General features: G+C 51.5%; 3 protein-coding genes across 8 annotated transcripts; 2 read left to right on the top strand and 1 right to left on the bottom strand.

Annotated features, from left to right (window-relative positions):
* Positions 1–690: 690 nt before the first annotated feature.
* Positions 691–9,671, top strand: Uba7 (ubiquitin like modifier activating enzyme 7). 6 transcript variants are annotated; one of them, XM_057767339.1, is made up of 24 exons: positions 691–824; positions 910–1,078; positions 1,167–1,301; positions 1,397–1,503; positions 1,787–1,877; positions 1,980–2,115; positions 2,216–2,313; positions 2,412–2,558; positions 3,165–3,335; positions 3,521–3,628; positions 3,776–3,856; positions 3,936–4,091; positions 4,346–4,511; positions 4,590–4,795; positions 4,883–4,947; positions 5,029–5,212; positions 5,286–5,360; positions 5,573–5,744; positions 6,359–6,441; positions 6,850–6,942; positions 7,036–7,227; positions 8,753–8,845; positions 8,920–9,020; positions 9,463–9,671. In XM_057767339.1, exons 1-24 carry the CDS (start codon positions 796–798, stop codon positions 9,590–9,592), a joined length of 2,988 nt encoding a protein of 995 aa, XP_057623322.1. In that variant the 5' UTR covers positions 691–795; the 3' UTR covers positions 9,593–9,671. The 6 variants fall into 6 exon arrangements, with proteins under 6 accessions (XP_057623322.1, XP_057623317.1, XP_057623319.1 ...); XM_057767334.1 differs by having other exon boundaries at positions 791–1,078; XM_057767336.1 differs by having other exon boundaries at positions 791–1,078; positions 4,346–4,451.
* A 214-nt stretch (positions 9,672–9,885) lies between these two features.
* Positions 9,886–11,771, bottom strand: Inka1 (inka box actin regulator 1). Its single transcript, XM_057768298.1, has 2 exons — positions 11,360–11,771; positions 9,886–10,738 (listed from the first exon to the last, which is right to left on the bottom strand). The coding sequence occupies exons 1-2, from the start codon at positions 11,408–11,410 to the stop codon at positions 9,944–9,946; spliced, it is 846 nt and encodes a 281-aa protein (XP_057624281.1). The 5' UTR covers positions 11,411–11,771; the 3' UTR covers positions 9,886–9,943.
* Positions 11,772–16,759: 4,988 nt separating this feature from the next.
* Cdhr4 (cadherin related family member 4) lies at positions 16,760–24,618 on the top strand. The gene is made up of 19 exons (XM_057768166.1): positions 16,760–16,858; positions 17,123–17,310; positions 17,413–17,575; positions 17,643–17,734; positions 19,240–19,350; positions 19,899–20,002; positions 20,189–20,325; positions 20,523–20,706; positions 20,804–20,957; positions 21,175–21,268; positions 21,739–21,942; positions 22,023–22,162; positions 22,381–22,531; positions 22,617–22,837; positions 23,046–23,188; positions 23,592–23,648; positions 23,750–23,813; positions 23,973–24,003; positions 24,492–24,618. Exons 1-19 carry the CDS (start codon positions 16,810–16,812, stop codon positions 24,539–24,541), a joined length of 2,337 nt encoding a protein of 778 aa, XP_057624149.1. The 5' UTR covers positions 16,760–16,809; the 3' UTR covers positions 24,542–24,618.

The following is a 24,618-nucleotide window of genomic DNA, read 5'->3' on the forward strand; positions in this document are numbered from 1 at the left end:
GGGCAGGGGTGGGGCACACCTTTAATCCCAGCACTCAGGGAGGCAGAGGCAGGCGATCTCTGAGTTCCAGTACAATCAAGGCTACAGAGAGGAACCTTGTCTCGAAAAACCAAAAAAGAAAGGAAAGAAAGAAAAATGAAGCCCAATACTTTGTGTAGTCAATACATGCTGATAGAAAAACACGAACAGCCAGGCGGGTGGTGGTGCATGCCTTTAATCCCAGCACTTGGGAGGCAGAGGCAGGCGGATCTCTGTGAGTTCGAGGCCAGCCTGGTCTACAAGAGCTAATTCCAGGACAGGAACCAAAAGCTACCGAGAAACCCTGTCTTGAAAATCCAAGAAAAAAAAAAAAGAAAGAAAAACACAAACAGCACACAGCAACTCTGTTATTTTCACAACTTACTGTGAGTCTACAATTATTTCAAAAGTTTGAAAACAATATAAGGATGTATGTCCTCATTTTGTAACTGCCCCATGTTCCCCACTCTCAGATCTGACTCCCAGAGCCACTGCCCGCTTGTAATACTGGGTCTTGTCCAGGTGATAAACCCCAATTGGCCTGTAGAGGGCTGGCATCAGTCCCGGTTTGAGAGCTAGGAACCAATTAAGAGTCTAGTTTCACTTCTGTTTTCCTGAAGTTACAGAGGAGCCAGGGAGGGAACTGAAAGAAGCAGCAACCAGCGCTTAGGTTCCTGTTTGCATCAGTTACAAGCCCTGCTGTGCCACCTCCCCTTATCCCCACCCCCCCCAGCAGCTGTGAACATCACCGCCTCCTTATCCAGCCCACGACTGAGGATGGATGGGGAGCTATACTCGAGGCAGCTGTGAGTTTCCAAGTGGAATACAAAGTCGGGTGGCCTCCAAATCTATGGTCTCTCAACTGCCTGCCCTCCTACTTCTTAACCACAGGTATGTACTGGGCCTGCCTGCTATGCGGAGGATTCGGGAAGCCAATGTCTTGCTATCTGGTCTGCAGGGCCTAGGAGCTGAGGTGGCCAAGAACCTGGTCCTTATGGGTGTAGGCAGCCTCACCCTGCACGATCCACAGTCCACCTGCTGGGCTGACCTGGCTGCTCAGGTGAGAGTTCTTGGGGTCTCTATGCTCTTTCTCAGAGCAGGGCCAAAGGGGGGGTCTTTTGATTAAAGCTACACTGTTCTGTCCTTAGTTTTTCCTCTCAGAAGAGAGCTTGGGAAGGAGCAGGGCTGAGGCCTCTCAAGCACAATTGGCTCAGCTCAATGAAGCTGTCCAGATCTCCGTCCATACAGGTGACATCACTAACGACCTGCTGCAGGCTTTTCAGGTATTTACCCCAGCCCCAGTTTGCATGCCAGCCTAGTACCTTCGTCCTGCCCTCAGCAGCACAGAAGGTGGCAAGTGCTTCTGGTATCCATATAGGTCGTAGTGCTGACCAACTCCAAGCTAGAGGAGCAGCTGAAGGTGGGAACCTTCTGCCACGAGAATAAAATCTGCTTTCTGGTGGCTGAAACCCGGGGCCTTGTGGGGTGAGGAGTCTACCTGTATACCCCACTACATCACTGCCAACAATTGGCCCCAATGTTTTCCCCATTCGAAGCTTGCCCCTATCACCCTCCACCCTGCCTCAAACCTAGCGAAGGATTTTCTTAATTCTGGACTACCATTCCAACCTTGTTTCTCAGCCTCAGTGTGCCCAAATCTTAATTTCCACGTCTTTCCCAGAACTCCCTCCCCTTGGGCCTGTCCCAGAGTCCCTACCATCACTCACAACTGATGAGCTTCCTCAGTGACTCCTGCCAACCACTCTAGGCGGTTGTTCTGTGACTTTGGTGAGGACTTCACCGTTGAGGACCCTACAGAGGTAGAACCCATGACAGCTGCCATCCAGGACATCTCCCAGGTGGGTGCTGAGTGTAGAGATTCACCTGATATTCAGAGAAAGGTGCCAGGGCCTGTGGAAGGCAGGTATAGGCACTCTGAAATCAAACTATCTTTCTCCTAGGGGTTGCCTGGTATTGTCACTCTGAGACAAGACACCAAAAGACAGTTCTTCTATGACGGAGACTTGGTGATTTTCTCAGGCATTGAAGGCATGGTTGAACTCAACGGTGGTTCTCCCCAGCCTGTCCGTGTGCAGAGTAAGCTGACCCTACTCCATCCAACCCCTGGCTCAACGCTATGTGGAAACCACTTATATTTAGGGGTCATTCATAACTTACTCGGCTGGATCTCTTCCAGAAGACGGGTCCTTGGAGATTGGAGACACAACAGCTTTCTCCCCTTACTTGCGTGGTGGGCTTGTCACTGAAGTCAAGAGATCCAAGACTGTGAGGCATGTAAGTGCAAGTGCCGCTGAGGTGGGAGCACCTGGTTCCATCAATGGGTGCACAGAGTTCCAGACCTCGTCCTAAGCCACGCAACCCCAACCCTATAGAAGTCCTTGGACAAAGCTCTGCTTCAGCCCCGTGTGGTGGCCCAGAACACTCAGGAAGTCCAACGTGCTCACTGCCTGCATCAGGCCTTTCATGCACTGCACGAGTTCCAGAAGCTTCATGGCCAGCTACCCAAGCCCTGGGATCCTGTGAGTGGCACTTCATAGCCTTTCAGACCTCACCTCAGTGACTATTTTCAGACCCAAGTTTGAACCCTAGAGGCAGATTCTGTACTTAAAAACAGGGCATGAGCCGGGCGGTGGTGGCGCACGCCTTTAATCCCAGCACTTGGGAGGCAGAGGCAGGCGGATCTCTGTGAGTTTGAGACCAGCCTGGTCTACAAGAGCTAGTTCCAGGACAGGCTCCAAAACCACAGAGAAACCCTGTCTCGAAAAACCAAAAAAAAAAAAAAAAAAAAAAAAAAAAAAACAGGGCATGAGTACCACTATCTTACACTAGAGGTTATGTCCATAGATGTACTAGGCCTATAACCTGGAGACCCTGCTTGCTCCATCCTTAAGCCTGCAGAGACAAGTTAGAAAACTGCTCAGGTTGGTGATGCCTTCAGTGTCTCTAGCTGGTACTGAATATCTTTGGTAGTGCCTCCCAGCCCAGCAATGATGTCAGGCTTTCCCGCTTAGGATTCTGCTGCTTCCGTGGAATAAAGTAGATGGGTACCCGAAGGCTTTGAGTGGAAGGTTAGAATTCAGACTGGGGCTACTAGGCATTTGCTATGCCTGAGCGCCATTCCACAGGTTGATGCAGAGACCGTGGTGCGTCTGGCCCGGGACCTAGAGCCACTAAAAGGGACAAAAGAAGAATCGCTGGATGAGGTTTTACTTCGGAAAATTGCCCTGAGTAGTGCTGGCAGCTTAAGCCCCATGGCAGCTGTTCTAGGGGGAGTGGCTGCCCAGGAAGTCCTGAAGGTAGACAAAGGTGGGGAAAGGGAGGGACTGGGAAAGTGGGCAAGTCCGTGGGTGTACCAGAGGGCACCCATACCAAGCAGCCGTCCTGGAGCATTTTATCAAACCAGGTGCAGCCCTTAGAAGGGATCTAAGGGTTTTAGGATTAAGGAGTTGGCATAAGCCCCAGAGTGAGTGCTCACCCCCAGGCAGTCTCCGGGAAGTTCATGCCCCTGGACCAGTGGCTGTACTTTGATGCCCTTGAATGTCTTCCGGAAGCTGAGGAGCTCCTTCCCAATCCTGAGGACTGCCATCCGGTGAGAACTGACGGTGAAAGCCTTGTTCAAAAATCAGGGTTGGAGGAGAAACCTGAGAAGTGGCCCTGAGATCCTGACTAAAGAACTCAGTGAGTGACCGCACAGCACAGGCATCAGCCATCACTGGCCACCGTCTGTGTTTCCTAGAGAAACTGCCGATACGATGGGCAGACTGCTGTGTTTGGGGCTAGTTTTCAGGAGAAACTGAGCTACCAACGTTACCTCTTGGTGAGTTGAGGGATGATGGTGGGGATGTCTTGGGGAAATCCACACCAAGTGCCCTGGATAATTCTGTTCCTGCCAGTAGGTGGGTGCTGGAGCCATTGGCTGTGAGATGCTCAAAGGTTTTGCCCTAATGGGCCTGGGAGTCAAGGCTAATGGAGGTGTGACTGTAGCTGACATGGATCACATAGAACGCTCCAACCTCAGCCGGCAGTTCCTCTTCAGGCCTCAGGACATCGGGGTGAGTGCTGGTCCCTCTTACATTCTTGTTTCTCAGGTGGCATTCTTTTGTTTGTTTGTTTGTTTGAAATGATCTCTCTGTGTAGCTTTTGTTTTTTGGTCCCTGTCCTGGAACTTGCTCTATAGACCAGTCTGGCCTCGAACTCACAGAGATCTGCCTACCTCTGGCTCTCGAGTGCTGGGATTAAAAGCATGTGCCACCACCACCCAGCTCAGGTTGCTTTCTTATGATGTGCCCATTTCCTCTCTTCCCAGAGCCCCAAGGCAGAGGTGGCTGCAAGAGCAGCCCAACGTCTAAACCCAGACCTACAAGTGACCTCGTGTACCTACCCGTTGGATTCCACCACAGAGCACATCTATGGTGACGACTTCTTCTCTAGAGTGGATGGTGTTGTTGCTGCTTTAGACAGCTTTGAGGCCCGTGAGTGCCTACCTTAGAGCTGAGCTCCTTGCCCAAGACTCTGGCAGCCTCGCTTCATACCCTGTGCCCTTTTGCCAGGGCACTATGTTGCTGCTCGATGTACCCACTATCTGAAACCACTGCTGGAGGCAGGCACACAGGGAACCCGGGGGAGTTCTTCTGTGTTTGTGCCACATGTGACCGAAACCTACAATGGTCCTGCCTCGGCTGCAACTTCTGAAACTGCCTCCTACCCTCTGTGTACTCTGCGGTACTTCCCCAGCACAGCGGAGCACGTCCTGCAGGTAAGTGTATCCTACCCTACCCATCTCAATTCTCAAACGGCAGAGCAGTTCTTCATCTAATACCTTATATCCTCCCCTCCCCCACAGTGGGCCCGGGATGAATTTGAGGGACTCTTCAGACTATCTGCAGAGAATATCAACGGCTATCCACAGTAAGGCCAACAACAGAGGCAGGTCGGAGTCCAGGTATTCAGGCACAGAGTTCAATTTCAAACTTCCTCCTCTCTCGGCAGGACATGCACTTCCCTGTCGGGCATAGAAAGGACACAAACACCAACCTTACTGCAGCAAGTGATGGGTGTCCTAAAAATGCGCCCACAGACTTGGCAAGACTGTGTGGTGTGGGCTCTAGGCCACTGGCAACTATGCTTCCATGATGGCATCGTAGAGCTGCTGAGACTCTTCCCATCTGATAAAGTAGGTAGTTAGTGGCTGGGCAACGGATGGCTCCAGGAGACCACACTGAACCCAGCTGCCTCTGTTTCCTTAGGTGCTCGAGGATGGAACTCTGTTCTGGTCAGGATCCAAAAGATGTCCACAGCCCTTGCAATTTGATCCCAGCCACGTGAGTGGAATCCTTAGACATGAGTGCCCTTAGAGTAGAGGTAGCCACCTTTGCATTCTGCTAAGATGCGCAGATACTGACAGAGAGCCTCCCTTGTCCAAATGTGGGTGCTTGTACTTGAGACAGCCAGGCATTCAAACATATCCACCAAAGGACAATGAAACCCATCCCATGTACCCATGAAACTGTTCCTGCTCTCTGCCTGGCTTCAGGACATGCATTTCCTCTACGTGCTGGCAGCTGCCAACCTGTATGCACAAATGCATGGGCTTACTGGCTCACGAGACCAGACTTCGCTCAGGAAACTGTTGGAGCTGCTGCCAAAGCCTGAGTCTATGCACCCAGATCTCATCTCTGATGGCACCTTCACTCCGGCTGACTTTGGTGAGGTTCTAGTCTTATACAGTCATCCAAGGCTTGCCCCCTGCCCATAGCCAGCCTGCTTCCTCCCTCTGGCTTTCTTTGGCAGTTTTTGTTATTTATTTAATTTTTATTTTATATGTATAAGTATTTTACCTACATGTATATCTGTGTACCACATGTGTGCCTGGTGCCCACAGAAGCCAGAAGAGGGCATTGAAGCCCTAGAACTAGAGTTATAGACAGTTGTAAGCATCCATGTAAGTGCCGGGAATTGAACCAGAGTCCTTTACAGGAGCAACAAGTGCACTTAACTGCTGAGCCATCTCTTCAGCTCTCTCTGGGCCTCTTACTTTGCTGCTTAGTTTATATCCATCCTCAGTAGGTCCACTCTTTGCTGCCTAAAACATATCCCAGTTCTCTCGAGAGACTTTCAGAATTTAAAAGAAAAAAAAATGTTCTGCAGCATGTCTAGCTATGATCCCCAGGTGAGGACGGAGCAGATGGCAGCATCAAATCAATCCTTGATTTGATCAAGCGGCAACAACTGGCAGGTTAGACAAAGACTCTAGAGTGGGCACAGGCTCTAGAGTGTAGGAAGTGAGCAAGGACTAATCCCACACCTTGCTCCCTGATAGCCCCGGAGCAGCTGAAGGAACTGCAGGAACGTCTGGAAGACTGGAGCAAGGGCCCTCCGTTGAAGCCTGTGCTGTTTGGGAAGGTGGGACCCCAAGTGCGAATGACAGACTGGGCTGGGGGACAGTAAGGAAGTGGGGGTAGTCTGAGAACCTGCGTTTCCTTCTTCCAAGGCTACAGAAGTAGCCCATTCCCCTTGCACCTCAGTTGTACTGTGTGGCAAAGGAGGGAGATGGTGGATACCAACCAAAAATTTGTACAAAGACCAGTCAGTGGCATCTAGTTGGTCATAGGGAGGGATACAGCTGTAGTGCTAACCTTCCTGTGACGGGGATACCGCTGCAGTGCTAATACTGCTGTGACAGGGGGGATACCCCTGCAGCGCTAACACTGCTGTGACGGGGGGGGGGGGGGTGATACCGCTGCAGCGCTAACCCTCCTGTGACGGGGATACCGCTGCAGCGCTAACCCTCCTGTGACTTGGGCCTGGCAGGATGATGACAACAACTTCCATATGGACTTTGTGGTAGCAGCAACTGACCTGAGAGCTCAGAACTACAGGATCCTACCAGTCAACCATGCTCAGGTAATGCCACCCCTTTGGGGCTCAGGCCTGGAAGGGAGGGCCAAATCTTAGTCCGAAACCTTGAGCCTGTACCAAATGCCCTATCCTTGACAGATCAAGCAAACAGTGGGCCAGATTATCCCAGCCGTTGCCACCAGTACAGCAGTTGTGGCAGGCTTATTGGGCCTGGAGCTGTATAAGGTGGTAAGTGGGCCACGGCCCCTTGATACCTTTCGTCAAAGCTCTCTGCACCTGGCCGAAAATGACTTCATACGAGCAGTGCCTTCTGCCCCAGCGGTCCAGTCGGTGAGCCCTTGCTACCCTACCCTTGTTCCCATTAGACTCGAGTTGTCCCTTTACCCACCCAAATAAACAGTGTGGGCTCTAGCTGTGGGCTCTCTCTAGGCCCCAGACTATGGGAGAATCCTCTAGACTCCCTCCAGCTCCCTTCCTGCTATGAAGCCAGGCTGGGACCTTTCAGACACAGGAAACAGCCATCAGCCATATCCCCCAACCCCCTGCAGTCCAGGGTCTGGGGGAGCTGCAGCTTTAACTCATTAGTGGAGCCAGACATCCCCCACAGCCCCCTCCTTCTCAATAATATCCTGGTAGGAGGGAGTAGGGAGGGGCAGCCTTAGACTCAACCCCAGATAGTCTAGCTTCTCTCTGTAGAACCCTGTTCTGTCCACCTCAAGCCAAGTTAAAGGTCACCAGGCTTGCTACCTTGAGTGAGGGTCTCAGTCCTATAGGATAGTATGTTCATGCTACAGATCAAGTACACCAAGGTCTGGGCAGCCCTGGTGTGTGAGCATGGAGGAATCAAGTTTACACATCTGTGTGCCAGATGGGCCAGCAAGGCTCTTCCTCAGTGTGAGCATTCATGGATGTGCATGAGGACACATGTTTGGGTGTTGTTGGTTTTGTTTGTGTGGTGTTCCTATGAAGGCAGGGTGGTAATGTCTTCAATTGTGTGCCCAGCCTCTGTCACAGTTGGCATTTCCCTGAGGAACAGGAAAGGAGGTAGAAGGAATGCCCTCACGAGGGGAAAGGACAGAGGTCACTAGCTAGCCTAGGGTCCCTCTGGACATGCACACAGAGTGCTTTTGTGAGGTACCCCACTGTTAACCAGCACACAGACCGCCTTTGTCCATGGAATGGGGGTGGGTAGGAGTCCCCATCTTGCCTCTAGCCTAGTCTCCGCTCAACCCTAGTATGCTTTCCAAGGGTTAGCAGGGCCTCTTTGTATTAGACTCTGTGTCTACTGCATCTGTCCTCATCTGTAGACACCAGAATTCTCCAACTGGGAAAAAGATGGGAAAGAATAAAAACTCCTACGGACTGTCTCTGCTAGGATCTCTGGGTCAGTAGGGTTCCATTGTCACCGTGTCCTTGGTTTTCGCATGCCCGTGAACAGTCTTGTGTGTGAGGACCGGGGAGTAGCATGAGCTGTCGCCTCCAGCTCCCAGCCTCCCCTTTGAGGAACAAGCAGCTTTATCGGGAGACTGCAGCAGCCCAGCTCCAGCTTCCTCAGGAAGCAGCACCCCCACACACTCCGCCACCCACCCCACCCCCGCCTCCAACTGGCCTATGTGATGGATGTCTACTTCCCTGTACAGGGCCCCATAGCTCCATTTCCTGTGTTGGCCGCAGCCTGGGTGGGGAGGGGGCTGAGACTCTGGGCCCAGATCCCACCTTCCACCCCCCCCCCACCTCTTGGCTTCGGCTTCCTGCCTCTTCAGCAGCTTCTCCTCTAGGAAAAGCTGCTAGTAACTGGGCCAGAGGCTGCAGATTTGTGCGAGAAATCTAATTCTTCCTCACCTTCACCCCATAGTTTCATCACCTGACGTGGACCCGTTGGGACCGCCTGAAGGTGCCTGCTGGGCAGCCTGAGAGGACACTGGCATCACTGCTGGCCCATCTCCAGGTGTGCCCTGTCTCCCCTCTGCCCCAGGCCCAGCCCAGCCTGGCCCACTGAGTAACTGATGTTTGTCTCTCTAGAAAGAACACGGACTGAAGGTGAAGAGGTTGCTGTATGGCCAGGCTGTCCTCTATTCTGCACGATGGTCATTGGAAAAGCAGACTGGGTGCCTGTGCCTCAGGTGAGCCAGTGTCCGATCATAACCAGGCCCTACCATGTCCCTGGATGTTGGGGATGGGTAGTAGCCTCTTTTTCTCAACCCAATTCTAGGCCCCTCACACCTTCTTGAAGCATTCTTCCACCAAATGGAGCCAACAAATGGGCTTGGGGTGGGGCTAAGAGCCTGAGGAAGGGGACTTTAGTAGCTGTCTGCTTGCCTAGCCCCCCTTGCTCCCCATACACTGCCCAGCCCCCCCCCCACTTCCAAGAGATCCACAGCTTCCTGCCTCCTGCCTGCCCCACCAGCTGCTCCTAAAATAGTTCAGATGTTTCCTGCCTTGAGCCACTCCTGCTCCCAGTTCTGGCTCCTGAGGGCTCACCAGCACCCTCTAGTCCACACTGGGTTGCCCCCTGTCTGCCTCAGCTCGCCTACCAAATCTCCCCTGAACCCCCTCCCATACCAGGGTGACAGAACTGGTTCAGCAAGTGACCGGCCGGGAGCCTGAGCCTGGGCTGAGGGTGCTGGTGTTGGAGCTGAGCTGTGAGGGTGAGGAGGACGAAACTGCCTTCCCACCTCTGCATTATGAGCTGTGACATGGATGGCCGCCACCACGCCATCACTCGACCATAACCAACAAGACATACAAGGCCTGTATCTTGAGCCTACAGCAGACAGCTCAACAATAAAAACTTGTTAAAGGAAGTAGGGAAGATGGGTGATAGAACATGGATGTAAGGGACATGCGTATGACGGGGGCAAGACAGGGACCCTGGAAGGCAGAGGAAAGAGTCTAGGTTGGCCTGTCTTGGCTGTGCCCCACAGGGCTGGGGATGCTTCCTTGCTGTGGGATAATGCTCAAGTACACCGTAAAGATTTGTCACTCGTATTGGTTTAGGAACCAACAGTCTAGAAAAAGGCCTTTATTGTCCCTGGCAGAGGGCAGGTCAGAGGTAGCTGACATCATTGTAGATGATGGGTTGGCGGCTGCGACAGTTCATGAGGGCTGCAAATCGTGAGATGTCCGCAGGCAGGTCAGGTTCTGGCCGAGGTGGGCACGACAGCCGCTTTCCTGCCATAGCTGCCCGGCGAGCCCTGGCCAGCCGGCGCCGTAGCTGCTCAGAGAGGCCAAGCAGGAACTGAGGGGGTCGAGCACGGGCTCGGGGTACACCTCCATCACTCCCCTCACTGGCTGCCTCAGGCAGCTCCATCCAATTGTGAACTAAATCAGCAAAACAGTTATCCCCCAGCACCAGGGGCTGCCGACTACGGCCCCTGTTCAGCAGGGCTGCCGTCCAGTCCTCCGCTTCCAATCCCTGCCAATGTTCCAGGCAAGCATCTGGTGTGGACTTGGGCCGAGGACGGTGGGCAGGTGATATACCAGTTACAGCTGCCCTACTGCGCAAGGGGAGGTCACTGACTGAGAAACGTTGGCTATGAGGTGGCCGCTCTGAGGGTGCTTGACACCGAGGTACCGACAGCTCTTCCTCTCTCCATGTACTGCCTGACACCTCTGAAAAGCCAGAGTCCCAGTCTAGGGCATGTTCCCGAGGACATCCCAAGGGTACACCCCTGTCTTCTGCTACCAAGGCTTCCTCTTCCTCTTCCACACAGCAGACAGGGTCCTCTTCCAGAGCATCTGAGGCCTTTAACTGGCGGTTGGGCTGTACACTTGGATCGGTTTGGGGTTTTGGTTGCAGTGGGCCAGGCACTGGAGGTGAGCCTGTGTCCCGACCGCACAACTGAAGGGAAAGAGAGAGCAGAAGTCGGAGAGGGATTTCTTATCATCGCTTAGTGTCTGACTAGGCCAGCCGTGAACAGAAAGTTCACAAGGACTTGAAAAACCTCTGGGCAACAAGGCAGGACTGTAGGCATAGGGCCCACATGGGGGCACTGGCAGTCGAGGCTCATATGGCTCCCATCCGCAGAGCTGGTGGCAGTCCTGCAGGCTGCAGCACGCAGGGCTGGGCAAGTCAGCACGCGCCACCAGGGCGGGCAGGCAGGGTAGAGGAAGGAGGTACAGGCCAGCCCGTAGTAGGGGATGTCCACGACAGCACAGTACTTCTTTAGGCCCATGGTACTCCCTGCAGGTCCCCAAAAGAAACCTCGCTCCCAACTATCCCCCCCCCCCCCCCCCCCCCCCCGCTGCCGGCAGAGCCAGCTGGGCGCCTGTTACCTGATGCCCAGAACAGCTCCCAACCGTCAGAAACCCGAAGCGGGCCATCTGGGCCATCTGCACCGCTCTGCCCTGCCCCCATCTTGACTCGGATGGGCACCCCTCCGTACCCGTTTGTTGTTCCAGCCAGGCGGCAGTCACGCACCCCATACACATCCTTACAACCACACCCACTCCAAAGCCTCACCAGTTCCCAGCGGAGCTGGCTCAGGAAGCTGTCAAGGCGAGCGCTGTGCATGTTGGTGCTGGTGCTGTAGCCCTCTCCAGGTCGTTGGGCTCCTTCTCGATCACCCGCGGGAGCAGCGCAGTGTGGGCCGGGTCGGCCCGCCAGCGGCGTCGTCACCCTTGCCTTACTCCCAGGCTCCTCGCTCTCCGTAGCTCCCGCCGCTGCCGCCCCAACATCTGGCAGCTGCGCCCTGCCCCGCCCCCGGCGCCCTAGCCAATGGAGGCGGGGTGGACTGAAGATGTCCTACCCCTTTCAGCTCCGCCTTCCAACCCCGCACGGCCAAAAGCAGCTCAGGACCCCCTGGTTTAGAGTGACGCAGGACAGACACGACCTCCTCCCGCCGCCACGCGTTCGTCTAGTGGTCTCAGCTTTTCAATTTGTCCCCTGGTGAAGTAGCGGTCTCTAATACTGGGGCCGCGATGCGACACCCACGTCTGGGCACTGCGCCCGATCGTCTGATCTGACGATATTGTGGCCACTCAGGATCTGTCAAAGCTGGCCTTGACAATCCCTGGAAATGGTAGGACTGAGATTGGTGACTACTCTGCGAAGAACCTCAAGGGAAGGGCCACTGCTAAATTCCCTCCAGCATCCCTCTAGCCCGGTCTGAGCCGAAGTAGGCTGGACCGCCCTCTAGTGGGGATCGCGGGGCTATGGTCTACATTCCCACTTCCCAGTATCATCAGTCGCATGAAGAAATGGAAAAGGAAAACTAGTCTTTGGCCAGAATATTCAGAGCTTTTTTCCTGAGGCCACTCCATAATCAAAGGTAGAGTCTATCGAGGCTGACTGGATCTATCAATAGACAGGAAAATATAGGAGAACAAGAGCAAGAAGTTCAGTTGAGGGGTAGATAGGACTCATTTTTTTTTTTTTTTTTTGTTTTTTTCCAGACAGGGTTTCTCTGTGGTTTTGGAGCCTGTCCTGGAACTAGCTCTTGTAGACCAGGCTGGTCTCGAACTCACAGAGATCCGTCTGCCTCTGCCTCCCAAGTGCTGGGATTAAAGGCGTGCGCCACCACCGCCCGGCTAGTGTGGCTGAGCTGGGTGGTGGTGGCACATGCCCTCAATCCCAGCACTTCGGAGTCAGAGGCAAGCGGATCTCTGTGAGTTCCAGGGCAGCCCGATCTACAAAGTGAGTTCCAGGTCAGCCAGGACAGTTACACAAAGAAACTCTGTTTCGAAAAACAACACCAACTAAAAGATGTGGCAGACATGGATATGCAACAGACGTTTGTGACGGGTGGGGCAGGAGTCTGTGGATTAAGGGGAGAAGCTTCGGCAGCCTTAGGGTGAACTCTGCGTTTTATTTTTGGTGCCACAAGGAGCACTGAACTTTTTTCAGGGAATGACCAGTGCTGGTTCCTATGAGACACATTGTTTAGGGGAATGACACTGTAATCAGAACTGAGGCTCTATGCTTTATCCCAGGCAAGGGTGTGTGTATGCAAGCCTAGTTCTGGGCCCAGAAGGTAAACAGGAGCAGCGTTCTAGAGGGTGATCTTCAGCCTTCCTAAAGTCGCCACCCTTTAATACATACAGTTCCTCATGTTGTGCTGACCCCAACCATAAAATTATTTTGTTGCTACTTCATATCTGTCATTTTTCTTTTGTTTTGTTTTTTGAGACAGGGTTTCTCTGTGTAGACCTGGCTGTCTTAGAACTCACTATGTAGATCAGGTTGGCCTGAAACTCAGGGATCTTCTTGCCTCTGCCTCCCAAGTGCTGGAATTTAAAAGCATATGCCACTACACCTGGCCATAACTGTAATTTTGCTACTGTTATGAATTATAATGTAAATATTTCAATGAATCCCCCAGCTACGGGACTCACAACTGTCTATAATTCTAGTTCCATAATGTTTGATGCCTTCTTCTGGATCCTACAGGCCTTGTAAGTACGTGCTTCACAGACATACATGCAGGAAAAACACCCATGCACATTACAAATAAATAATTTAAAAGGAAAGAGAGACTTGTGGACTATTTAACGGTGTAAAGAAGTGCTCCATCTGTTTATGCTGCCTTTGTTAACAATGTAAAGATGTGTTATATTTGTTTCACCTTGCTTGCCTAATTGGTCTACTAAAAAGCTGAAGGGTCAACAGCTAGGCAGGAGAGGGATAGATGGGGCTGGCTGGTAGAGAGACTAAATAGGAAGAGAATCCAGGCTAGAAAAAGAAGAAAAGGAGGAAGAAAAAGAGGGACATGTCCAGGGCCAGAAGCTAAGCAGTCACCAGACAGACAGACACAGAATAGATATACAAAAAGAAAGAAAGATAAAAATCCCCAAGGCAAAACATAGATAAAGAGAAACAAATTAAAATAAGTGTTAGGACCAAGCATTCCTAATTAATAATAAATTTTCACATCATTTGGGAGCTGGTTGGTGGCCCAAAAGAAAAAGCCAGGTACAACTTGTCTTGAAAAATAAAATAAATCTTCAAAAAAATCTTTTAAAAAACAGTCTGAAAGACTAGGAGAAAAGCAAATGATCACTGTGGACATGTGAGCCTTGAGGAAATGCAGGGTCAGCAGGTAGGTGTAGGACTGTGGAGTTCCATGAGAGAGGAACATTGGAGGATCACAGTGGGAGGTAAACACCAGGGGAGGTGGAGGTGATGAGTGTAAAGGAGGGGAGCGCTGAACAGTTTTCGTGCCCTGAAATATTTCATTGGATGGAGGTAAGAAAGGCGAAGCCGCAGCTGCAAAGCTGGACAAGAGTAGAGAAGTATGCGCAATGTGCAAGAGCATGCGTGTTTAGAGCCAAAGGGAGCAAGCATCAAGCCCTTTGGAGGAGTGAGGGTGAGGGACAGATGTCTGGGGTTGGGGTTGAAACAGTTCAACCAGTGAGGTGCTTGCCATACAAAGATGAAACCCGGAGGCTACTCAGGACCCATGTGAAAAAGCCACGTGTGGCCACAAGGGTTTGTAACCCCAGTGTGAGCAGCAGATGCAGGCTGATCGCTGAGGTTTATTGGCAGGCAGCCTAGCCCGGTTGTGATCTCCAGTGAGAGATTCTGTATCAAGCAACAAACCAAGGTGAACAGCTCCTGAGCAATGACACCCGAGGCTGACCACGAGCCTCCACATGCCTACCAGTCCAAACACACACCTCCACTTACACACAGAAGAATAAATTCTGGCTTCAGAGTGTGCAGTGGCATGTGCCTATAGTCTCAGCTACTTGGGAGGCAGAGGCAGAAGTAGTCTGGGCAACATAATGAAGCCCTGTCTCAGAATAAAGCTGGTGGGGATGACTTATTGGATAAAAAAAAAAGCCCTAAGGGGGCTGGAGAGATGGCTCAGTGGTTAAGAGGACTGGCCGCTCTTCCACAGGTGAGTTCGATTCCCAGCAACCACATGATGGGTCACAACCATCTGTAATGAGATCTGGCGCCCTCTTCTGGTGTGTCAGCATACATGGAGGCAGAATGTTGTATACATAATAAATAAATCTTAAAAAAAAAAAAAAAAAAAAAGCCCTAAGACCCTGAATTCAATCCCTGGATCCCAGAGTAAGAGAAAGCTGACTCCTGAAATGGTCCTCCAACCTTCACATAAGTGTATGGCATTTGCTCAAAATTAACAAAATAATGAGACTGGAGAAATAGCTCAATCCTTAAGAATATTTGCTGCCCTTTCAGAGGACCTGGTTTTGATTCTCAGCCACCATATGGTACCTCAAAACCGTCTGTAGCTCTGATTCCAGGATATCTGACACCCTCTTCTGACCTCTGTGAGCCAAGGCATGCATATGATACACACAATATATGTTGACAAAGCCCTCTCATAGAAAATAAAAGTAATTAAGTCCCAGCACCTGGGAGGCAGAGACAGGAAGATCTCTGTGAGTTTGAGGTCAGCCTGGTCTACAGAATGAGTTCCAGGACAGGCTCCAAAGCTACAGAGAAATCCTGTCTTGGGAAAAAAAGGGGGGGGGGAGCTGGAGAGATGACTCAGAGGTTAAGACCACTAACTGCTCTTCCAGAGGTCCTGAGTTCAATTCCCAGCAACCACATGGTGGCTCACAACCGTCTGTAAGAAGATCTGGTGCCCTCGTCTGACCTGCACGAATACATGGAAGAAGACCCCTGTACACATAATTAATAAATAAATCTTTAAAAAAGAAACCCAAAAAATAAAAACCACAGTAATTAAGTGCTAGAAAATTAAATTGGCAAAAGAAAATCAGTGGTCATTGAGGTTCCTGCCAAGGACAGTTTTGCGGAGGGAGGGACGAGCCTACTCATGTGGCTAGAATAAAGAGTGATAAAAGTCGGGGCTGGAGAGATGGCTCAGAGGTTAAGAGCATTGCCTACTCTTCCAAAGGTCCTGAGTTCAATTCCCAGCAACCATATGGTGGCTCACAACCATCTATAATGGGGTTTGGTGTCCACTTCTGGCCTTCAGCCATACAGACAGAATATTGTATACATAATAAATAAATATTTAAAAAAAAAAGAGTGATAAAAGTCTAGAGAGAGCAGGAGGAGAAAAGTTGAAAAAATGCTAAACGTTGGTGAAGACCTGTATTTCCTGCACGAGACGTGGGAGGGCAGGAGAAGAATTAATTTGAGACCACTTTGGACGACACAGAGAGACCTTCTCTCAAAAAAAAAATTTTTTAATGAAAATACAATAATAAACTGACAAATCTCAAAGATACTGGTTCAGTAAATCTTAAACTGCCGAGCTTTGAGCAGTTGCCTTTGCAGATCAATACATAGCACATCTTCAGGCCCTCTCAGAAGTGGTCCTTTGTCCCCTCCAGCTGATAGCCCCACAAGTAACTTTTCCCTCATGACAGGGTTTCTTTGTGTAGCCTTGGCTGTCCTGGACCTCACTCTGTAGACCAGGCTGGCCTCAATCTCACAGAGATTTGCTTGCTGGGGTTAAAGGTGTGTGCCACCTTGCCTGGCTGTAACCATTATTACTTTTATTTCATCTACAAAGGATCCTTCTGTTTGTTGAAGTAGACGACTTTTGGGAGGTTTTCTTGGTGGCTGAGCTTAAGTTTTACAGGCAGATCGGGTTGTGATGGTGGGAGGAGGCAGCAGGAATGCAGACACTGGGGGGTGGCTGGTCTTGGGGCTAATTTCCTGGGCACTGTACTTGCTCTGTCTCCAAGGACAATGTGACCAGTTTCACCATCTGTAGCTGAGCCTCCTACCCTTGTATCCCCTTAGGGTTGGGATAATGAATGGAAGAATTCACTGGAAACAGCGGAAGATGGGATTTTCCAGTCCCTCCAGGAGCCTGCCAGGGGTCCAAAGCTCTGTCTGCCAGGAGGGAGGAGGAGCTGCACTCTGGGAAGCCCGCCTGACAGCTATGTTCAGCTATGTTTAAGCAACTAACCTGGCAACAGAGTTAGCTCGACAAACAGCTCCCTCTGCCATTTCTTTAGGCCACCATGGCGCTGGTCAGGCTCCTAGCGTTTCTTTTTGCTTCACTTACCTCTGGTGAGGAGCAGGTGGGTGGGTGGTGGGACTCCAGTTTCCCAGTGCATTTCTGATCTTTAGATAAGCTAATGGGTGGGGGGGCAGAGGCCGAGGGACCCCTGACCCTTGTTCCTTATCTTGACTGTTTCTTCAAGTTCTCTCTCTCCCTACCTGTAAAATGTCAGATGTGGGAGGCAGGAAGGACTTTGGTTGCTTGACCTCAAGATGTGGTCAGGGCCTGAAGAAAAAGGTACTGCTATGTTTCTGTGTATGGCTTTCTCCTAGTCCTCCACAGCCTGCCCTGGTCCATAGATATCTCCGAGGGCCAAGGCCCTGGCACTGCCCTTCCACCTTTGCCCTTCAACTGCTCCTCCTACATGGCCACCTTGGAGTTACTCAGTGTGAGACCCCCCACCAGCTTCTTCAACAAACCCAGCCTGCACAGGAGTGATAAGGAAATCTACCTGGGAAAGGTAAGGTCATGGGTACCACTAGGGATTGTGAGCGCCAAAGGCAGAAGGTGTGTCCAGAGACAGAGCGCCTAGGCCCTGCATGTTGTTGCCACCCCGCCACAGGTGACCTTGAGCCCCTCTGCTCGGCTGGATGCCCTTGCAGTGAACCGCTATGAACTTCAGCTGCAGTTCACATGTGGTAACTCTGTGTTGGCGGGACCACTCTTTGTTCATGTGCTGCGGGACTCGGGTCGTATCCGGTGTGCTGGTCCATTTGCCAGCCCAGGTGAGGCTCGGGGTGGCAGAGGAGAGGGAAAGCATGGCAGAACCTCCCTGACTTCCTCTCTGGACAGCTGGGGAATTCATCTATGTGCCAGAGACAGTCACACCTGGGGCCGTGCTCTACACTGTGCTGCTGCCAGGCCTCAGAGTCCAGAGAGCCCAGGTAAGCTCAGCTCCCAGGGTGGTGAGTGACAGGGTGTGGGGGGCAGTCACAGGGAGAAAGATCTCAGTTCGTGCCAGACCACGAACTCCTCCAAGACCCCGAAGTAGACAGCTGAACCTCTGCATGATATGTGTTCTTGGAGAGGGTCCCTAAAGGCTGTCTACCCTCCCACTGCCAAGGGCAGTTTCCCACGGGGACCCAAATCTTCTGAGTTCTATGTGTTTTGCATTCCGCATGACCATTTTTTTTTAATCACTTTTGTAACTCTAGAAAGAACTGTGGGCTTTCCCCATTTTTTTATTGTGAGTCTATGCACATGGGTATGTGTGAGCTTACACAAGCTGTGACATGTGTGTGGGGTTTAGAGGACAGCTTCTGGGTGTTGGTTCTCTCCTTCCACCCTGTGGGCTCCCCGCGTCAAACCCAGGCTGTTTAGGCTTGGCAGCAAAGGCCTGAGTCAACCCTATTGTGGAAGATTTTAACGAGGCACAGGTGTGTGGCATTTCTTTCTGTTACCTTAACTGTGTAAAGGTGTGTTGTTACCTTTGTTTCTGCTGTATTTGTTTAATTTTGTAAAGATGTGCTACAGCTGTTGCTGTTCAACCTTGCCTGCCTAAGGCACTTGAAATGGTTCGATAAAGAGCTGAAGGGCCGATAGCTAGTCAGGAGAAAGGCTAGGCGGGGCTGCAGGGAGAAAGAGTAAATAGGAGACGTCGAGGCTTGAGAGAGAAGGGAGGAACAAGAGGAGAGAATGAGGGACACTCCTGGAGCAAGAAGTCAGGCAGACACCAGCCAATCAGACGCAGAGCAGCAGTGAAAGTAAGATATATAGAAGTGGGCTGGAGAGATGGCTCAGTGGTTAAGAGCACTGCCTGCCCTTCCAAAGGTCCTGAGTGCAGTTCCCAGCAACCACATGGTGGCTCACAACCATCTGTAATGAGGTCTGGTGCCCTCTTCCGGCCTGCAGGCATACATGCAAACAAAATACCGAGAATATTGTATACATATAAATAAATAGATTTTTAAAAAAGATATACAGAAGAAAGGCAATAAGCCCCAATGCAAAACATAAAGGCAAATAGGTTAATTTATTAAAAAGAGCAAGTCAGAAAAAAACAAAAAGAGACGGAGAGCCAGAAGGCTGAGCATTCAAAACTAATAAGTCTTTGTATCATGATTTGGGAGCTGGTTGGTGACCCAAAAGAAAAATCCTAGTACACAACTCACAGGTTTTTGTTGTTGCTGTTTATTTTTGAGACACCCAGGGTCACATAGTGAGATCCTGTCTAAAAGAGTTTTAAAAAAAATCCTGAGGGTATTTGTTTTAGCAGAAAGTCCTGAGGATCAGAACCAGGGATTGTAAGGGAAGGCAGAGGCCAAGGCTGGAGTAACCAGTGGCGGGATGTAGAACTGTCAGATATAAGCAGCAGCCTGCTGGCTTATGGAAGGATGTTGACAGGGGCACTGGGGACTGGAGAGGACCACTAATCTCTCTGTTCTGTTAGATGAATATTACAAGTGCCCAAGACCCTTCACTCTTCCCTGGGTCTTTCTCCATCGATGATCAGGGATTACTGCGGGCACCATCCCAGGGCCTCAGAGGCCAGGCTCCAAAGGTAAGTATGGCTTCCACCTGAGGATAGATATGGGTTGGGTAGGACACCATCTCTGGAAAGTTATTTGTCCTTGGCTACCTTGACTAATATGTTTGCTGCCCCCATGTGGACTGTCCCCTCAGCCTGGTTGTGTCCAGAAAGCAGACAGACCTGTGGCTCTGGGACACCATGGGTCCTCTAACATGGCAGTGTTTATGGCCATCAAACTTGGAGAGAAGACTCTGGGTAAAGTGGTTAGTGAGAAGGAAGTTCCTTCTTTAAAGTGGTCATTTCTGCAGTTCCGTGGGCTCCATCCACAGCACCACAAAAGCAAACACCCTCTGCCTCTTAGTAACTGGCTCTTAGCAGCTTTGACCTAATTCACACTTTGACTCAGAAGACTTGGCGGCCCAGAATTATAGGGCTTTAGGGATACTTGTCAGCAGCGTGGTAAGTCATAGGGTTTCTTGTGGAGGTCTTGAGGACTGCCTATTTGAAGGGAGGACTAGGAGTGGATTTAGCAGTGGATACATAACATGGTTTCCTTCCTGTCATATGTGCACTGACAGACCTTCCAGCTGAAGATTTTAGTGTCCATAGGAAAAGGTCAAAGCTGCAACGGGATGTTGACAGTAAAGGTGTTGCCTGTGCCCTCCAGCCAAGTCTCCTTCCCGTAAGGCTTCCCTACCTTGGGAACAGTGGTGGATTCTGCATCTATCCCCAGGGAAACAGCTGGGGTAGGCTGAAGGTGGCAGGAGCATTCTAGCTCCCATAGGAGGGGGAGCCCTAGGGAGGGATCTGGGGACCCTGCTGGAGTGAGCAGGAGCAGGCAGGAACTAGGTTTGCACTTTTGGTTCAGACAGAAGGCCCAGAGTATCACCATCCTAGAGGATCTGGTCCCTGGGAGCAAGGTGGTTCAGGTCCAGGCTAGGGGACTCAACTTACTCTATGAAATCATCTCCCCACTACCCAGCCCACTCTTCTCCATTGGACAAGGTGAGGGAAGGAGAGGAATGGGTATTGGGATGTCTGTAGCTGGGAAAGGGTCGTAGCACAGAGATGATGCCTACTGGAAAGGCTGGAGTTGAGAGCCCTGACCTTAGAGGAAGAGGCGGGAGTGGGTCTTGGGGCAGTTGGTGGAGCACGGGACTGAGGTGGGACAAGGGTGGAGCTTTGTCTCTAACACCCTCTAGCTGACGGGATAGTGCGGACTACTGCGCCCCTGGATTTGGTCCGCGTTCAGAGCACCTTGGTCACGAAACTGCAGGTGAGGGCCTTTGAGAGGCTCCGACCTTGGGTCAGTGCCGAGTTCGATCTCACGGTTAACGTGCGGGCGGTCAACCAGTGGTCCCCACGCTGCCATCCAGCGCTACTGGTGTGAGTACCCGGAAACCATGCCAGGGCTGGTTGGGGTGAGATCCCTTGCTCACCATTGGTCCAGACTCATGTCTTGCCTCCTGCCATCCGCTCCCAGGACTCAAATCCCAGAGACTGCACCCGTGGGTACCGTGCTGCACATGCTCACTTGTGTTGACCCAGACTCTGCTGGCGACCCCCTCGACTACCAGCTGCAGTTCCATAACCCTCCCCACTCTGCCAGCCTCCATCTTCGTGACAGAGTTCTTGAGGTACCCAGCACCTACTCCTAGATTCCCATGCAGACAAGGTGGGTGGGCCAAGGTTTGTTGGCATTGAGACTATGGATGTGGGCTGGGAGGGAGCATGGTTGTGAAGACAGCCTGAGTCTGGAAAATGGGGTCAAGGTAGCCTATGTAGGCTATAACTGGATTCCCTGGTTTGAGGCACTGTGACTCAAGCTCGTCTTCCTCCGGTCCCCTTGGCCAGGTGAATACTACATTGGACTGTGACACTCCTGGGGCTTGCTTCCAGCATGCAGCTTCCATCTTGGTGTTCGATAATGGTCAGCCCCAGATGACCAGTGAGTGACCATACTTAGGCCTGAACACTCAGGACAGGGCTATTTTGTCCATCCCTTTCGACTCCCCAGATATGGACAGCTTTCTTCCCTCAAAAACTAGGTCAGGGTAGTCTCAGGACTACCTAGGACGTCTCTCTTAAGAACCCCGTCACCACTCCCCAGAAAACCCTCCCTCCAATATAGGGCTATGTTTGCTTATTAAGAACCCTAGGGCAGGGGGCTGGAGAGATGGCTCAGTCAGTGGTTAAGAGCATTGCCTGCTCTTCCAAAGGTCCTGAGTTCAATTCCCAGCAACCACATGGTGGCTCACAACCATCTGTAAAGAGGTCTGGCGCCCTCTTCTGGCCTTCAGGCATACACACAGACAGAATATTGTATACATAATAAATAATTTTTTTTTTAAAAAAAAAGAACCCTAGGGCAGGTCTGGGTACCTTGGCCCAGCTCCTTAATTGCCAAATGGTCTCCAGCGGAGGTTCCGGTCCTGGTGACGGTAACACCCGTCAACGAGTTCTCCCCAGCCTGTGTCCCATGCACGTTCCGGGTTCGGGAGGATGCAGGGCCCCACACTCTGCTGGGCTCCATAGTGGGCACGGATATGGATTACCCTCGTAACAGCCTTGAGTACTACATCTCTGGTGGACCCTCCACCTTTGCTGTGGATCGTCTCAGTGGTACTTAAACCCCAGGGCTGGGAGGGAGGGAGGGAGCCAGACTTGACTCTGCAGGCTAAGGCTGTGACCATCCCTTCTAGGAGAGCTTCACCTCCTGGGGCCTTTGGACTATGAGCAGCAGAGGCTGTACAGGATCAGTATTCTGCTGATGGATCACAGTCAAGACTGGGACCTCAACCGCCGTCGCTCAGGTTCATGTACTGTAACCATTGAGGTTGAGGTAATTGACCTCCGGGGCCTGGGAAAGACACACTTCGTTCTGGCTTTTTGCCTTTCCATGCAAATGTCTCAGTTTCATATATAGGCCGCTCGAGGGGAGGGGCTCACTGTGGAAAACATCACCACCTAGGTTCAGTGTTTTTAAAGGAAGCTGAAGGGCTAGCCTGGGATATTGAGGAATGGGCTGTAGTCACCCCTAATGTGGTGGTCTTTCTCCAGGATGTGAATGACCATGCCCCCGAGTGTGAACCTCCATTTCAGGAACTGAGTCTCTACACTCCCCTGGGTCGTAGCATGGAAGTGACCAAGGTGTCATGCTGGATTCCTCAGGAGCCACAGCGCTCGGCGCTCTCCTACAGCATTGTGGGAGGTGTGAATCTGTGGGGACCACCAGGCTGTTGGTGAGGGTCAGGCTATGGTAATAATACCGTCTTCTCCTACTATTCTGCTTTCAGGGATTAGCCAGAGCCGATTTAGACTGCAGGGGACCATCCTGATGCACAATGACACTGTATTGGGGCCACCATGGCCAGAGCAGCCCTGCACCTATGAGCTACTGATCCGTGTGGCTGATGTGGGCCCTTCCAGCCCCCACCTCAGCACCACAGCCACCGTCATTGTGCATCTAGTTCCTTGGAGGGCCAGCACAGTGGCCACCAGCACCCACAGAAGCACAGTAAGGGGGTTCTCAGGCCCTTGGGGAATTGGGAGAGAGGACCTTGAAGGGTGAAGACACCTGGTTTTTTTTAGATGGAATTATGAGAGAAGACATTTTGGAGAAAACTGCTGGGTGGAAAAAAAAAAACCAGGGTGTGAGGTAACTCAATTTGTGGACTTTGAAGCTGGACTGTCAGTAGCAGTGGCAACTCTGTGCCTCCTTCCAGGTGTCCTCAACAATGACACCCCTGATTGTGACAGAGGTAGAGGCTTTCTGGAAGCCAGAGCCTTGGTTTGTGGTAGTGCTGACAGCAACTGGTGCAATTTTCCTCCTGGCTCTGGGCTGGCTCCTCGGCAGGATCCTCCGGGGGTATGTTTCTATCTCTGTGCTTCCTGCCTCCCAGCCTACACACACACACAGACACTGGCCAGAATAGGTGGTTGTACTCACTATTTGATGGCACTGCCAACATTGGTGGGCAAACATTGAGGAGGTCTCTCTAGAAGTATTCAGACAGAGATAATGGAAGTGGTCTGGTCTCCATCATTGATGGAGTCCATCCAGTCTTGGAATTAGATGGGCACAGTCAGCTCAGAGCTTGAAATTTACCCATTCTCAACATCTGTTTTCTACCTGATATCTGCCCTGCTTCTGTGAATTGACTCCTCTGAGTCTAGGGGTAGGACAGATAACAATGTGGGTGTCTCACACAGGCACTGGCTGTTTCTAATATAAATGGGCAGGCCTGCTACTTTCACTGTTTGCCTTTTAGGTTTGCCCAGTCACTACAGGCTCCGAACAAACCAGCCAGAGCTCTGCTGCTAAACAGGTCAGTCTCCTTTGCTTACCTCTAGGCCTTGGGAACCCATCTCCCAAACTTAGGCTGGAACCCAGACTCTTACCTTGTACTTCTACTCCGATTTGCCCTAGCATCCAGGGAAATGAAGGCTCCACTGGGAGGCTCATGGAGGCATCAAGAATGGAGATGTCTCAGGTACCCAGAACTCCCATGAGTCTGGTATAAGCCGAGGGCACTGAGGCTGCTTTAGGGTTCTCCCTAGCCCTGAGAAGCCTGACCTTACTGCCTGTGAGTGGCCTTCCTCTTGCTCCCTGTGGGCAAGGTTCAATCACTGTGCCCTTCTATTCTTTTCAGCAGCATTTTGATGGCAGAGCACACGATGTCCGTAAGTCTCAACTTTTCATACCTGTTCTCTCCCTGAACCCTCTCTCTCCCTTCCCCAGAATTCTCTCTTCCCTTTAACCATCTCCGTTTTCACTGCTGCCGCTAAGCAGCCACCGTCGACATCTTCACCGACTGAGCTCTTCTCTCTTACCCCAACTTACCCTCTATCACCCCTCACCCTCAGTCAACTTTCGTCAAGTACCGACGGGGTCAGTGACAACTCAGACCTTGTCTTGTTCCAGCTCACAGCGGGAGGGACAGTGGTCAGGGGAAAGCTCCCTAGATATTTCAGTTTCATCAGTATAATTGTAGCACAGTCATCTGATATTGCTTCTGGGGGGGATCTGGTATCCATTGGCTTTCTGTTCATTTGAGTTGAACCTCGGGATTCTTTGTTGAGAAGGGAAGGAGGTAGATAGATAGTTGGATCCCTGGGGAAGGGGCCAGCAGTCCCATCTCCCCTCCTCTCTCCTGCTCCTCTGGGTTCAGGCACAGGGAGAGATTACCTGTTCAGCATGCGCACTGGGGCCCGGCGTTAGCTCTGAGACCAAGCAGCTGTGTCACTGTTTGTGGACTTCCCTTTTCACATGATCATAGCCTGCATTTGCAAGTTGAT

Source organism: Chionomys nivalis, chromosome 4 (genome assembly GCF_950005125.1).
Source record: "Chionomys nivalis chromosome 4, mChiNiv1.1, whole genome shotgun sequence".
Classification (NCBI taxonomy): Eukaryota; Metazoa; Chordata; class Mammalia; order Rodentia; family Cricetidae; genus Chionomys; species Chionomys nivalis.